The following is a 16,010-nucleotide window of genomic DNA, read 5'->3' as shown; positions in this document are numbered from 1 at the left end:
TAAGCAGTCCTTGGCCTGACCTTGCTGTTTCTGTGCTCACACGATTCCCTGTGCAGTGAGCACCCACTTATGACCTTTTATTTTCGGAGAGCATCAGCACTTTTCTGCATCTCAGTTTGTCTCATGATATTATACCTGCGTGAGGTGTGACTTCCTCTGTATGTATGTATTTGTATAGAAACAGTCCACGAGATTTCTTGAGATGGGTTGATTTTTTAATAGATGAGGAAACAGGCCGAAGGGTGTTTGTTACTGAACAGAATTTGGGTATTGGCAGCTCTCCTATTTTCTAGTTTTCTTCATGAGATCTAAAGACGATGGCATTCCCTAGTAAGACTTTCAGCGTGTCTCCTGAGTTTGGGGGGCTTTAGTTTTCTCTTCTCAGAAATGGGCGTAGCATATTTCACAGGATTGTTGTTCTGATGGGAAAACAACGTAGAAAACTCTGAAAGCCCTAGTTTTAAGACTAACGCCTCCTCTTCGTCTTTTAGCTTCTGAAGAGCTCATCGGTTCAAGATGGGAAACCACGCTGGAAAGCGAGACTTAAGTGCTGAGAAGGGCAATAAGGTAAGAAGTGAGCATGGCTCAAAAATCCTTAAAACACACACTTTGTTTTTGTTATTAAACACAAATCCTCTTGATTTGTAATAGATTTAGATACCACAGCTCTTCCCTGACAGCTGGGGGAAGCTGGGGCCTCCACGTTCATTTATTCAGGAAATTGCATGTCCATAGGCAGACCTGGACCTGGAAAGGAAAGAAGGGAGGGAAGGAGGGCGAGAGGAAAAAGAGACAGGGAGAGGAGGAATGGAGAAGGAGAAGAAAAGAGGCTGCAGAGGCCCTTGCCCGTGTTCTGTATGATTTGTTGTGGAGGTACAGGAAGGTTTTCATGGAAAAGAGATTATAAAATTTCTTTGCTCTCATGCAAAACTACTTTTGTTATTTCAACATTTCCTATTTTTGGGGCAGGAGTATTCCCAGATTTCACTGTATCTAATTAGCTGCTGCTTTGAAAGACCATGAAAATTTAAACTAATTCATTACCAGCGAAACCGATCAGCTTTCTGTCAGCTCCAGAACCTAACTGCAGTATTAGTTTCCCAGCGCCCTCCCCCGCCGTGCTCCTCTCCCTCTGCGGAGAGTGCTCCTCTCACCCCTCAGGGTCAGCTTTGACTTCTCCTCTCCGAGGAGGCAGTCCCCGTCACCTGCCGGAAGAGCTCATTCTGAACCCCAGGTGTTTGGCTAAAGGGCAGAAAGTACTTGGGTTTTCCTCAGAGCTCCACTGAATCTGTAGCCTGCACCCGGCTGCCGGGGGCTCTGGGGTTCAGCCCTGAGGACGCCTCCGTCCAGGGGAGCAGCGCAGCCTCTCCCTGTTTTCCTCCGCCCTTCGAGGCTGCTCACCCCTGACTTCACATTTGCATCACCCGCAGTTTTCCAACCCACTGGGGTCCTCCCCCACCCTCAGAGTTTGGGATCCAGGTGCCGACATGGGGACTTTTCAGAGCTCCCCAGGTCCACCTGGGTTCTTGTTCTTCCCATTCCCGTGCGTCCTGCGCTGCAGTTGCCAGGGTTTCCTGCTAAAACTCTTGATGACTAGCCTCCCACCCTTAGAAACTTCTAGGGCAGTCCTTAGCACACAGACTAAGACCGGAACTCCTCGGCCTGGACTCCAGACCCACTGTAGTCTCACTGAGCCTGACCCCCCAGTGGTATCTGCCTCCACATCCTTATTCTGGAGTGTTTGGACAATACAGATGGGAAATGGGAAAAACGCAAATAAAAATCATCTGAATCCTTCCAGCTACTCAGAGTTAATCTTCTCTGTATTTCTAGCATGGCGTGCGCCAACGTCCACCCTATTTCACAGGCATCAGCTTCTTCCACTGGATTATGATTCTCAGCCTTGCCTTTGAGTCCCCTGGAGTGTCTCGGAGTAATGGTTCTCAGCCTTTTTCCTCCTGAGCCGCTCACAAGGGGTGATACTCACAGGCCACCAATCGCAGGGTTCCCGGTAGCTCCTCCTCTGTCCGCTCCTTTCTCTACCACTCAAGAATCATCTCAGATGATGAGGAAATAGGCCTGACATTGTGTGCAAAACTTGGTATCCACCCTCATTTGTAGAAGGGAAAAGGAAATTATTAGATTTCTTTGGTGCTTTAACTCAACATAAAATTGTGCATGTTACAACTCAAGACAAATGACAGGTCACCAGAACGTCGTAAGCTAAGGGGGGACTCCTGCCCCTCACTTGCACACAAAGGGCCTTAGAAACGTCCACTGGATTGAGCTGAACTGCAGCCTCAAGGCCCCTTTGCTGTGGTCTCGAGCACAGCTTTTATCTGATAATAATGAACTCTGCAGCAAGGAGTCCTTCTCCGAGCAGTACTTGGACTCAATTTCTGTATCAGCCAAGTGGGTAATTTTCCATAATTGGCTTTCAAATCATCCATGTAAAGCAAATGAGTGATTGCATGCTGCTCCCGGTCATATTTTATCTTAACGTTACGAACAGTGTTGTCTGGTTTCTTGCCTAGTGATTTCAGGCCCAAGGTGAACTAGAAGGGATTTACATTTTTATAATATTATTATTGACTCGGAATCCTCCTCTCCTCATTGAAAGGAGCACCAACTTTATAAATATGTAAATGGTTCTAGTAAATATTGAATGGGCACTGACTCGTTATTTTCTATAACTTGCACTCCGACAGTGTAACTGATATCTCCTTGTTACGATCAACAGTAACACTGAGCCCTGAATGTGCTCAGTTACTATAAAGACCGTGGATTTGGGCAGTGTCTGCACGGGAGGACACAGTCTCAGCTAAAAGTGAAAGTGGAAACCAGCTCCTATCAGAGAGCGCTGGCCTGTTCACCCTGTGTGGTATTTTAAGTCTCAGAATGACTGATTTGCAACTCCAGGTTCCAAAACCCTCTCTCTGGCTTGCAGCTTCTTTCCTGTTGTTTGACATTGTAAAACACCGAAACATTTTTAAAGATTTTATTTATTTATTTTTTCCCCCCAAAGCCCCAGTAGATAGTTGCATGTCATAGCTGCACATCCTTCCAGTTGCTGCATGTGGGACGCGGCCTCAGCATGGCCGGAGAAGCGGTGCGTCGGTGTGCACCCGGGATCCGAACCCGGGCCGCCAGCCGAAACATTTTTAATTTGTTTGTTTCTACCAAAGTAAGATTGTTGAGCAGTAGTAAAGCTTATACTTGGCTTTCGTTTTCGGAAATCTAATTTTTAACATTCTGATGATTTAAAAACAAATAAAAAATTGGGAATTTAAAAACAATGGTGCCTGTAGATAGTTGTTACATGTAGGAGCGCTTTTCTTTTTGTAACTTGGTAGAAAATACCTGATGCCTTTCAGAGGGAGTGCTCTGTGATGTTACATGGCATGGGCGAGCATTTAAACGTGAACCAGATGAGAAAAAAATCACATGAGTTCTTGCCCTGTTGTTACCATTCTGTATGTTTCTGCATGTAATTCTGGGAGGCTTTCTTTTTCTACTTTGGAGAGAGTAGAAAGAATGCTTTTGTCTGTTTCAGGCACTGGTTGTTGAGCTGTTAACAGGGAGGGTAGCTGTAGGCGGAAGTCACCCCCATTCATCCCCCACGGCCCGCTGTGTTCCTCCCAGCTCCCATCTTCTCCAGCACTAGGGCAACAGGCATCCCTCCCCTCCCTCATCCTGGTGCCCCGCTGCCTTCCTAGAGCCTGCAGCCCTCTGGTGGGGTGAGAATGGATTGGTTGGTTGTCATGACTTCCTGCTCTGGGCCAGGCCTGCCGTCCAGGTCTGGGGAAGGAGACAAGGGGACGTGGTCACTTCCTGCCAGGACCTGGCAGCCTCCAGTTCTCAGGTTTCTCCCCCGTGATTCACCACCTTGAAATTTTCTCCCTGGTGTCTCTCTCCACCTGAAGAAGACACGTCAGAAGGCGAGAGGGAGAGGGACGTGACTGAGGGGGTAACTCTGGAACTTCTGATTGGTGAAAAAGAGGACTCCCTTTTCCGATCTTGCGGTGCTGGTAACAGGTCGTGTGGGACACGGCCAGGTAGCCGAGTAGCTGGGTCCCCGTTGCTGTGGCCCCATCAGAGCAGAGGATCCGAGGGCGGATGTCAGGGAGGGAGACTCCATCCACCAGAGGAGCCACTGGCACCTGAACTCCCGGCGCGTGGCTCGTTCACGTGGATGAATTAAGGAATTCCTTGAGGCAAGAGCAGTTTCAGTGAATCGTTCTTGGTCTCAGAAATGAGGAAAACCCTGTTTTGCTTTTGATCCCATGTTGTTTTAAGAGTCATGATGGCATTTGGTTTCCCAATAGGCCTGGCTCGCTCATTTACCAGCTCTTTATCAGTCGTCCACTTTCACAGAAGTATGTGGCAGAACCGGGGAGGGCCGTGTCCCAGGTGCCCTGGAGAACCCGGGGAGAGAGCCGTGCTTGCTGCTGAAGCCCCCTCGCTTGGGGGTGAGACCCACAGGCTCTCAGTGGCCCCACCCGAAGAGGCTCCGAGAAGAAAACTGGTTCCACAAGCTAAAAATAGACTCCTTGCCATAGGACAGGCTGTGCCTGGAGGATTGCCCTTGGGACTCAGGGAGGACCCTGCACAGGTGGATAAGACGTTTGGCTCAACTGGCTGCTAGAGGAATTCCTTACCTTTGTCAGCACGGATGAAAGGTGTTAGACCTGTCGTTACCGAAGGACCAGGGGGCACTTCGGATGGTGTTTGCATCTGTCACTTAGGTTGCTCTGGGCTTTCCTCTCGTTCAGCCTTGCTCTGAATGTTGTGGATCTTCCACTCTTGAGTTTGCCCTAGGAAGTTTTCTGGGGACGGCTCCGCCCCCAGCTGGTGCTCAGTAAGTGCTAGACACACAGAAGGCTGTCAGAGCCAGAGCTGACATTAGTGCCTGTGACACCCCGGTGCTGTCCAGACGTCTACATCAGATGTTGTATTAGTCAGCTACCCCACCATAACAAAGCACCCCTGACTGGTGGCATAAACCACAGACATTTACTCTCTTGGTTCTGGAGGCTGGAAGGCCGAGATCCAGGTGTCAGCAAGTGGGTTTCTCCTGAGGCCTCTCTCCTCGGCATGTAGACACCATCTTCTCCCTGTGTCCTCACATGGTCATCGCTCTGTGCGTGTCTGTGTCCTCATCTCCTCCTCTTATGGGGACACCAGTCGCATTGGAGTAGGGCCCCCCACATGACTTCATTCACCTGAATTAACTCTTTGAAGGCCCTGTCTCCAAATATAGTCACATTCTGAGGTCTTGGGGGTTAGGACTTCAGTATATGGGTATTTGGGGAACACGACTCAGTTTATAGCATCTGTATTATTTGGTAAACCCTAGCCGTGAGGGGGAAGTCTAGAGACTAGAGAAAGAAGTATCTCTGCCCTGTGCTGGTATTCGCCTCCAGTGTCTGACCCCTCCCCTAAGAAGGACGCTTCTGTTACTGCCAGGGCGTGGACTCCACACCAATGGCCGGCTCTTCTCCAGCCTCCGGCTTCTCTCCTGTTAACCGGCCGGGGTGCGTCCTGTTGAAAGGCCCCTTTGTCCAGCCTCCCTCACAGCCCCTCACCCTCAGCAGGCCCCCTCCACGGCCAGCACCCCCTGGTTGCCCTGTGACAGACCTTGTCTCTTAGGAGGTGGGGCCGGTGGTCCAGAACCTTCCGTGTCTGCGCTCTCACTGTGACCTTCTGTCCACACTGCAGCGGCCTGGGGAGTGTGTGCTCCACATGCTGCACTCATGATTGTTTGTCCTTCTCCACACTTCCGACCCTTCAAGTATCGTCTTCACTCTACCAGTGACCGAGTGTCCGAGCTGGCCGGTTGATTTGCCCAAGGCCAGGAGCTGACGAAAGGAGAAGCCTGGGCTGGGCACCTCTAGGTCACCACTGACCAGCAGAATAGAAGGCAAGCCACACACGGAAATTTGAATCTTCCAGTAGCCACATAAAAGAGTAAAAAGACAGGAGAAATTAATTTTAATATAATATGTTTCCTTTAACTTAATAAACCCAAAATATGATGTCAGCATATAACAACTATAAATGAACTATTTTACAATTCTTTTTTTTTTGCAATGTTTTCAAACTCGGGGGTATATTTTAACTTACATCATGACACGAGCTAGGCACGTTTCAGGCCCTCTGTGACCAGGTATGGCTGGCGGCTGCAGGACTGGACGGCAGGCTCCAAAGCTGGGCCTATTCCTGTGGCCCCGCTGCCTTCCCAGGCAGAGCGTCCTGAGGAACCTGCGTGGTATTCATGATTCCTTCACAGTCCCATTTGTGCATCTCATCCATTGCCTGACACATGAAGACTTTCTAAAGAAGAAATCAGAAAGAGAAATTGTAAATTACCGATACTGTTTATTGAGGTGATTGTGGTTCCGATTTTTCATGCACAACCCCAGAGAACTGGGATTGATGAGGAGGAGGAGAAGGAGGAGGAGGAGGAGGAGAAGGAGGAGGAGGAAGAGGCGGGAGGGAGAGGAGAGGGACACTGATGAGTGGCAGCCAGCTGCACATCTGTCCCATGGTTGGACCAGTAAACACAGTGTAAGGCAGTGGTGAATAAAACTTTGGTGCAGAGGAGGACACAGGGATGGCCTCTGCATCTGCCCGATTCCAGAGACTTCTTCAGGGCACTGAGAGCAACGTTGCCCAAGTGCATCCTGGTCTCCTGTCTTCCTCTACCCTTTGCTCTCATCACCTCCCAAGCCTGTGGGGAAGCCTCAAGGCCTAGACCTGGGAATCTGGCACAGACTAAACCAGGCGATGCCGTGGATCCCTGCATGTGCGTCATAGCACCTGTCAGGCTGTGTTGCCCTGAGTTTTCTCCAACAAGAGACATAGCAAGTGTGTGTTGTTGCTATTACTCTTACTGATGTTCTTATTATTATTATTTTAAAAGAAAAGTAAGATCCTGTATCTGCCCTTAGAATAGCTCACAATCTAACTGGAGAGACCAACAAAATTCTAACACTGCATCTAGTGCAGTGAGGGGTACAGAAGGGACGCTGTGGGGGCCAGGTGCCCAGGATTCCCTGGATAGGCAGGTTACCAGCGTGGGGCGTGGCCGCAGGGCCAGGAGAATGAGCTACGAGGAGCACAAGCAGCCTAGAGAAAGACCAAGAGCAGTTCTTCCCCTATCCCTTAGGATTAGGGCAACGTGGGCAAAATGTTAAAATACCATAAAAAAGATTTGACTTGGGGCACCCATCGAAAATCCCTTCCTGTGGATCCCTCCCAGTTTTAGCCTCGCTGGAGGCTGTGGGTTCTGAGTATCCCACTAACTTTGGCCCCACCTAGACCAGCTTACCCCACAAACAGCCGTGTGTTCTACAACTGCCCAGCCCTGCCCGGCTCTGCCCATCAATCAAAACGTGCCTCTCAGATCGATTGCTGGGAAGAGTAGTCTTCTTGATAAATTCACATCACCATGGGAGTGGCTGGTGGCACCTTAAACATTCCATTGGCATTTCCATTTTTGAGAGGGTGCTAGGTGGAGTTGCAATTTACTGACACAAGTTGGCGTATTTTCAGGCTACGTACGCAGAGATGACATTTGGCTCAGCAGGACGGCCCTGGCCGAGGGTCTGTCTTTTGTGGTCAGCTGCTCTATGCTGCTTCCCTCTTGAACCCATGGATGCCCTACACTCCATGGTTTCTCACAGGATCTCCCAGAGCGGCAGCAGCCTGGGAAAAAGAGCTTTGGTGCCATTTTTTTCTTGTGCAGAGGAAAAGGAATCATTGGCAGCCACTGAGAGCAGAGAGGTAGGAGGAAAATCAGGGGAGCTGAGGAGGGAGAGTTAGAGGAGAGAGAGTGGTCTGAGGCAGGAAGAGCCAACGCCTGCTTTGCCCAGACCCTCCAGCCCCAGCCCAGTGGCGAGTGTGGGGAACCGGGGCTCCCAACCCCTACCGTCCATGACCTTCCAGAATTCACCTCCACAGCTGTCACTGGGGGCTCTGGGGGTGCCCCCACCCGGAGCTGGCACACCGTGGAACTCACTAGTGTTGCCCAGTGGGGTGTCACTGGAAGGTTCTGGAACAGGCCTGGTCTCTGGGGGACTGCATCCTTCTGCTTCCCAATTTCCTACCTCCCTTGAAGGAGTGGGATTTCCAGGGCCCTGGAGCTCTTTCTTGACATTTGAGTTCTTAAGCTTTGTGTTTTGAACACTGACCTCAGTTCACATGGGAATGAACTTGAAGAAGGGAGCTCTTAAAATCTCACTATTTCTTTTTCTCCTGTGAAACCAGTGAGGCTGCTGCTAGTTAGAAGCATTCCTACTAGGAAACGTGGAAAATAAAGGCAACCAGGAGTCTATCTTGACGGACTTCCACACTTCCCAAAATGAGTCAAATCAAGTGATGAGCTATTAAAAATTTTGAAAACCCAACAAATCATAATAATTTTGAAAACCTGCTTTCCACCTGTGGGTGGGACAGTTCATCTCTGTACTTTTCCGGTTGCGGTATCTGGCTCATGAAGTTCTCCACAGGTCGTCGTATGTTTCTGGATTTTTTGATTTAGTCAGCTTAAGAAAAAAGATACCACGCTGAAAAACAAGGTCTGAGAGCTTGCCAAGTTTAGATTCACATCTAAATTTTACAGTGGGGAATGACTTATTAGTCTTTTTGGTATTTCAAATCAAACAGATTAGTTATTTAAGCTGTCCTTCAAAGCCAGGTGCGTCCAGGCGGGAACAGTAGGCGCTCTCGCGTCTCTTCCCCAGGGATGATCACGCCCTTGGAGAAGCGGTGCGCATACTTGATCATCGTTAAACCCGTCTCTCTGGAGGAGCTCTCCAGACAGTTAGAATGACTCTCTGAGAAATGAGACATTTAGTTTGAAAATATACATAAAGGCATTGAGGCAACTCAGTTCTTCCCATCAGCATGCAGATGCTCTCTCACTTTGATGGGAAGATACGTTTCCTTTAAAACTACTGCATCCCAGCAGTGGGCTGACTTTTTCCATTTGGGGGTTAATTCCTTGTGGCCATTCCTCTACGGAATCATAAATCCTGCAACATCTCAACCCAAATGGAGAGTGTTGTTAGATTATCTCACTTTTCCCATAAGTTCTCTTCTTGTCATACCGTCCTCAGGAGTGAGAGGATTCTATTTTAAACCATCATTAACTCGCACTGCTCCATGCAGCCGTCTCTCCTCTCCACGGGGATATTAAGCCCAGTGAGGGCCTGACTTTTCTCGGCTCTGCTCGTGGATGTGTCCTCAGCCCCCACCAGTGCTGCTATTGAGCGGGTCCCAACTGCACAGCCTGTCTGTGGAGTGTGTCCAGCGTGCTCCCTCCCCACTGCCAGGTCCAGGCCTGGTGACTGGTAGCAGGGGGTGACCTGAGGATGCTGGCCAGAGTGCCCAGGGCAGGGGCTTGTCCGTGCTTGCCACCTGGAGCACAGCACAGCTGGGACTGAAACACCGGCCTGCAACACTCCAGTCCAACGTGGTTGTCTCCCCATGTCACGCTTCCTACTGTGGTTCCTGCTAAAACTGACCGCTGTCACTGTAACTTTCACAGAGCGGGAAGCGGAATTACTAAGACACTCACTACCGTCCAGTATCCCAGACTCCAGCTGGGAGCATCGAGGGGTAGGTCTGCGGTGCCCTGAGCACTGAACTCGCCCAGAAGTTTCACCTGTGTGATTCGACTGCAGGGTGTCGGCAACTGTTAGACCCGTGAACGTATAATTTCCATTTTCTTAGGAAAGTCAGGTTAACAAAATTTTTTTGAGAACTGAGGTAATTCTTAGGTTAATCATATAATATGTGTTTAAAAGCTTAGGGGACTGAAAAGTAGACGGCATTTCCTTAGAGACACTTAGCAATCTAATGGCTAGATACACGGAGACATCCAGACGTTGTCTAGTAAATTCTCAGATTGCCAGTTTCGGGCAGACTTTTCCTTGCACCTTGTCTTCAGCCGAGTTTCAGAGTTCCTTCTCTTTCTCTCCTGATACCTTCTCTCCCTCCCTCTCTGTCTCCCTCTGTCTCTCCCTCCCTCTCTGTCTCTCACACACACACCTAACGGATTCCTCTCAACCTAGGTTGCAGAACATGAGACTGTCTTTCAGCAGGTGGATTCTGCATTAAGTGGCAGCACGACGTGCCAACAGCTGCCGTGTGTTGTGACTCCCTCAGCAGAGACTCTGCTGCAGCTCCGTCCGTGGAATCTTCCGCAGTGATGGAAATGCTCTGCGTCGGAGCTGTCTTGTAGGGTGGCTGTTAGACACCTGTGGCTAAGAAGCACCTGACACGTGGCCAGCACAACTGAAGAACCAAATTTTTAGTGTTATTTATCTTTAGAAAACTTAGAGTTAAATAGCCACATGTTCCGAACGGCTGCCTGTTGTGCAATGCAGGCCTACTGGATGCTTGATAGATGTCACCCTGGTCCCTAGGGCACACAGAACCCTAACAGATAGGTATGGGCTCCTTTTTGTCAATGAAAAAAAATGGGGCCTTTCCCAAAGTCATACAGTTTCGTGCAAAAGTTAATGTTGAGTTCAGAAGGTAAAATCCTCTGAAAAACACAAAGACGCTTATAAGCATGGGAAGCCGCAAGGCCAGCGCTGATGTGCTGCGCACTACATGAATAGAAGCGTGTGCTTGTGCCCGCCCACCGCGACAGTGAGGAGCCTTGCAGCACGTTGTTTTTACTACTCCTCTGAAGGAGACCGCCCACTGCAGGACTCGGAAACGTGTGTGTAGAACAGCAGACGTGTATACAGACTGCCGCTGGGCTCAGTACACACTCACAAGTCCGCCCTCCTGACTTCGTCACGCCTTCAAAAGAACTTCAGTGAGCTCCTAAAGAGAGAAATAATAATGTGGAAAACGCACCCTTTTAAAGAAATCTTCCCAAATCTGTGAATAAGCAATAACCTTCCGATTACAGTTCTGGGAAATTCAAAATGGATCTGTGTCTGACTTGAGAATGAGCCAAAAGAATACAGTGTGAAACATCTCGGTTTTGTGAAGTCGTGTGTGTACTTAAGAACCTGGAGCCATCTCTGAAGACAGAGGAGCACGCTTCCCCCCGCTGGGCTGGCTTTTGTGTCCCTTGTGAAGGAGCCACCGTGTCCACGGGGGAATGTGGATGAATATTGTCTTCGAGACGCAGAATTTCTTACTGACATGAGAGAACATTTTATAGCAGAGGCTCGAACGTGTTAGTGCTTGGGCTTTTGGAACGGACTCAAAGAGAAAGTCTCTCATCATAGATTCCACGTGTGTGGAAAGCACGACCCTCAGGTTGATTCTGATTTTTAAGGAATGTAGGTGAGTATTTTGTTTCATCTGATAAACTGAGAACACTCATATCGCTGTAAATTCGGGGTGGCATCCGGGCCCACAAAAACAAATGTAATTATTAAGACATACCGTGTAATTAGCAAACAGAGCCAACACTCTTAATAATAATAATACTAGCAAACACCCTTACTAATGATAATGTCGGGCGATTATGAAGTGGTGCCCCAGGCAGCATAAAGCCAGCCTGCCGCCAACATACCAGCACGTGATTTCTGAGCTCAGCAGCAGCTCCCTCCCATCCGGCTTTACTCCCCCGGTCCCAGGTCCCCTTGTCTCAGAGTTGACCACCCACGAGAGCCCCGTACAGAGCCCCTTCTGTACTCGCTCCTGTTCCCTCAACACTCAGGGAGAGCCAAGCCAAGGCCTCAGGATCTTGGGGCTCAGGCTGAGGTTGGGAAGGGCCACCACAGTTTCGGGGCTCCAGACCTTAAGAACTCCAGCTTAGGGTTTAGGGCTAGAAAACCCTGGGGCCTCCGACACCTGTGAGATGCACGTGTTCTGTGTTCTTTTATCCTGTCATGGGGTTCATTAGGTTTAGGAGTTAATTTGCAAACTTAGTTTTTATCAAATACTGTGATCCAATTTGCAAGCAGCTAACTTTGGACCACAAACATTGTTACATATAAGTGATATATTTAACACTGGTGGTTAAATATCAATGATATGACAATAAAATAGTTCTTTGTGGAAAACTATAGAAACAGCAGAATGTGTACCCAAGTGTTATGTGTCTTCAGTATTCACCTGGCCCACAAACCTGTCTTCCCTCTGTCTTCACAGATTATGTTCTGGGCCTCGAGGCAGCTGCTTGCAAGAAATAAGGAGCCTGGTGCTTCTATGAATCAGATCTGTTTATCACCTTGTTTTTAGCTGGCCTCCTAAAGCTTTCTTTCCTTATTTCTTACTTTACTATACAATATTCCCTAATTACTCTGTCCCTCCATCTGTAATGCTAAGTCATTTTATGAGGGCTGACAGGAGGGAGGGACAGGAAATCAGAGATCTTGGCCTCTTATCAAAAATACAGCACAGAATGAGCAGAAGGGCTTATTTCATTATGATTTTTTAAGGTGGGAAAGTATTTGAGCTTGTGATGGATCTGTTTTATGTGAATGGATTTTCAAGTTTGATTTTGGATTTACATTTGATTGAGAACATGATATTGAGGATGATGGCACAGCAGATATTTATTCATGAATTCGTGGTGACTTAGATGAAAGTGTTAAGATGGTAGCACCCCTTTCCAGAAGGGTGGGTGAAAGTATATGAAACACCCTCCTGTAGACGGTACATATGATGGGGGGGATATGGTTGAATGGTCAATTGTTTTCATCGCCAAGCAGTCTTTTTAGTTGCTGACGACTTTCATGTACTTAAGCAAGGCTCATTGCACAGCCATTTCCGTCCCATGCCAGGTAACTTCAGAAATGTCATCTTGTAATTTTATCTTTGAAGACGAGTTATTTTCAGACTCTGAAAGTGGAAAGTATGTCCTTTCGTATGAAATCTCTGTGCTTCTTTTGTTGTTAAGGAAGAACTTTTTTTATATTTAATAAAACCCTCCTACAGTGGTTTAAATGAAATGAAACCTAAAAAATCCAGTTTTCAAAATATTTCCTGTTTTTTCTCAGTCATTACCTTGGCAATCTGGTTTTGAAAATTTGAGAAGCAAGAGATTTTATATGCAGGAATACATTTGTGAAAAATTATCTTTCTGTGTTTGTGTGACTGTGTGTGCGTGTATTTGTGAGTGTGTGTGTATCTGTGTTTGTGTCTGTGTGTGTGCGTGTATCTGTGAGTGTGTCTGTGTGCGTGTATGTGTGAGGGTGTCTGTGTATGTGTGCTCTTTCTTGCCCACCAGAGCAAGTAAAATGCTGGTTGGCAGCTGCATGGACACCTTCTTATGCTGAGCCGGGCTCTGCACTTGGCTGACTCTAACACACCATTTTCCGAATTGTGATTTGGTGCCAGCGTTAATTTAATTATCATAGAGTTAAACAAAAGCCTAGATAAAATTCATTATTATGTTTCTGCAGCTTTTGATACTAGCAAAACAGACTCTGTTGTTTAATGCATCCTAAATTATGCTTTAGCACAAGTCATATGTAACCAAACACAAGTCCTAAGTAAATAGATAAGGCGAGTTGGTAATTACATTAATTACACATGGTGATTTAGGGTTACTGCAACAGATTATTCGGAGATGTGTGTGCATTCGTACTGTACTGTCTCGTAATTGCATTAAGGCACTTAACAAAATACAGCGTCTTGAAATTTAAAAGTAAAAGGCTAGCTTCAGTGTTGTTTTTGAATGTGTCAGTAGGAATTTACCTGGCATGTTGGTAGGACATCAGTTTGAGGACTGTCCTTGCTAGCCCAGCCCACAGCTCTCTCCCCCCTCGTCCTGGAGGGCCCAGCCTTTAGCCACGCCATCCTTTTCCTGCTCCCAGCACAGCTCCTGCCTCCTGCACCTGCCCTCTTTCTCTCCGCACTGGTGGCTCCTTCCTTCCCTCTGCCCTGGCCCCTTCTCCTCCCAGGCCCTCTCTTCCAGCTACTCTGCCTGGTCTTTCTGCGCCATCCTCTCCCCTTCTGGCGCTGTATCAGACAGTGCTCTGCTGCTATTCATGGTTTTCATGGCCAATTTTTTTGCAAGTGGGTGGCCAGGTCCTTCTTCCTAGTCTGTCTAGTCTGGAAGCTCTGCTGAAACCTGTCCACCCTTGGTGACCCTTCTGGTATTTGAAATACTGGTGGTGACATAGAGTGAGGCTGGGAAAGTAGAGACAGGAGCCATGTGGCTCTCTGGGGACACAGCGTTCCAGGTTGAGGACATTGCAAGTGCAGAAGCTCTGAGACAGCGACTTCCTTGGCACATCAGAAGATAGCAGGGAGGCCAAATGTAGGGCTGGAGAGGGTAAGGTAGGAGGCCAGATTGGTGGGAAAAGCCTAGATCATGTATGGCCTGGCAGGCCAACGTCAGGACCTGGGCCTTCTGTCTGAGTGCCATGGGAAGCCCCTGGAGACTGGCTGCCACATGGAGGATAGATGAGGGAGGGGTGTGGCTGAAACAGTGGGGCCAGTTAGGAAGCCCCAGGAGTTATCCTCATGAGAGAAGATGGTACTCTGGCCAGGGGAATGGTGGATGTGTTGAGAAATGGTCAGGTTCCGGTTACCTTTGACCTGAGAGCCAGTAGGGAAACCAAGATGGGACAGCCAAGAAGTAGGACCATTGACATAAGTGAATAAGGTAGTGGCGTGTTAGAAGCATTTCACAGAAGAGAGAGCCATCAACAGATCAAATACCACTGAGTCCAAGTCCGAAGAAGATGGAGGACCGGCCATTGTATGGAGCAGCGTGGAGGTCATCACTGCCCTGGGCAAGAGATGGCGTGGTGGCATGGTGGCGGCAGAAACCTGATTACTACAAGCTCCAGAGAAAAAATTCGAGGAGACTGGAATTCTAAATGGCTTGTCTAGACACCTACTTGAGAAGTTCTGCCACAAAGAAGAGCAGAGACGTGGAGTGGTGGCTGACAGGAACCAGTGTTGTGTTGCTTTTGACACTGAGTTTTAATGGCATGTTTGTCAGCTGATGTAAATGGCACAATAGAGAGGGGCAGTCACTGAGGGGACAGAGGGGACCCTGCTGGAGGGGTGTCTCAGAACTGTACTTAGTGATGTTCAGTTTCACTCTTACCAAAGTTGTGGTTTTGTTTGGAAAAGGAGGAAAACATGTTTGTGTCAACCTCAGCAAACTCAGGGTGAGGCTTTAGGATCTGACCCCACGACTCTCCTGGAGGCCCCTCAACACCCTCATTTTCAATGGCCAAGGCCCCTCTGGCAAGCTGACACGGCCACATCCATCCTGTGGACTGGGGATGGGAGAGCAAGACCAAACTGCACAGAAGGCCTCTCCTCTGTCTTCAGCTGCAACAAGAAAGTACAGCTCCTGTTCCAGGTAGATCCTAGTAAAGTTTGGAGGTGTGTTGGCAGAGTGTCTTTATCCAGAAGTAAATACCAGACTGTAGGGGGGATGTCAAAGAGGCCCAGTGGAGCAGCCCTTCTGGGTGGTGCTGAGCCACAGGCCTAGGAATGCCTATGTGTCCATGTGTTAGGCACAAAGGGACCAGGGCCTGGTTTGGTCTAATGGTCACCTGCTTCAGCCAAAAATCTCTGAGCTGTGAGGCCACAGGAAAATATTCCTGAGAGAGGTGGTGGGTGGTACCTTCCAGCCTGAAGAATGACGTAGCTTCCAAGAGCACTGTCTTAGCTTCTTGTGGCTGCCATAACAGATTAATACACCCTGGGAGGCTTAAAACAACAGAAATTTATTTTCTCACAGTGCTGCAGACCAGAGCTCTGAGATCACGGGGTCAGCTGGGCTGTGCTCCCTCCAAAGGCGCTAGGGGAGGGTCCTTCCTGCCTCTTTCAGTTTCTAGTGGCTCCAGGCATCCCTTGGCTTGTGGCTGAATCACTCCAGTCCCTGCTCTGTTGTTACCTGCCCTCTCCCTGTGTGCATTTCTGTGTCTTCTTTTAGAGGAGAGGACACTAGTCATTGGATTTGGGGCCCACCTGGATAACCCAGCCATTTATCTGCCCCATCCACTCTGTCGGTGAGGGAGGGAGGGAGTCTACCAGGGTCGTGGGGATGACCCAGCACGTGACATTGG

The 16,010-nt window shown here is 48.6% G+C and overlaps 1 protein-coding gene across 3 annotated transcripts in view; it reads left to right on the top strand.

Annotated features, from left to right (window-relative positions):
* MBP (myelin basic protein) overlaps positions 1–16,010 on the top strand; it is a 147,837-nt gene that overhangs the window by 30,457 nt on the left and 101,370 nt on the right. For all 3 annotated transcript variants that reach the window (XM_087439352.1, XM_087439354.1, XM_087439353.1), the window contains exon 2: positions 492–567. In XM_087439352.1, coding sequence (XP_087295478.1) covers positions 517–567 — 51 coding nt within the window. In that variant the 5' untranslated portion in view covers positions 492–516. The remainder of the gene's footprint in view (positions 1–491; positions 568–16,010) is intronic.

This window comes from Ceratotherium simum, chromosome 14 (assembly GCF_057802395.1).
Source record: "Ceratotherium simum simum isolate JZ-2026a chromosome 14, ASM5780239v1, whole genome shotgun sequence".
In the NCBI taxonomy this organism is placed as follows: domain Eukaryota; kingdom Metazoa; phylum Chordata; class Mammalia; order Perissodactyla; family Rhinocerotidae; genus Ceratotherium; species Ceratotherium simum.
Note: the sequence above shows the minus strand (reverse complement) of the source record. Positions and strands in the feature narration are given on the sequence as shown.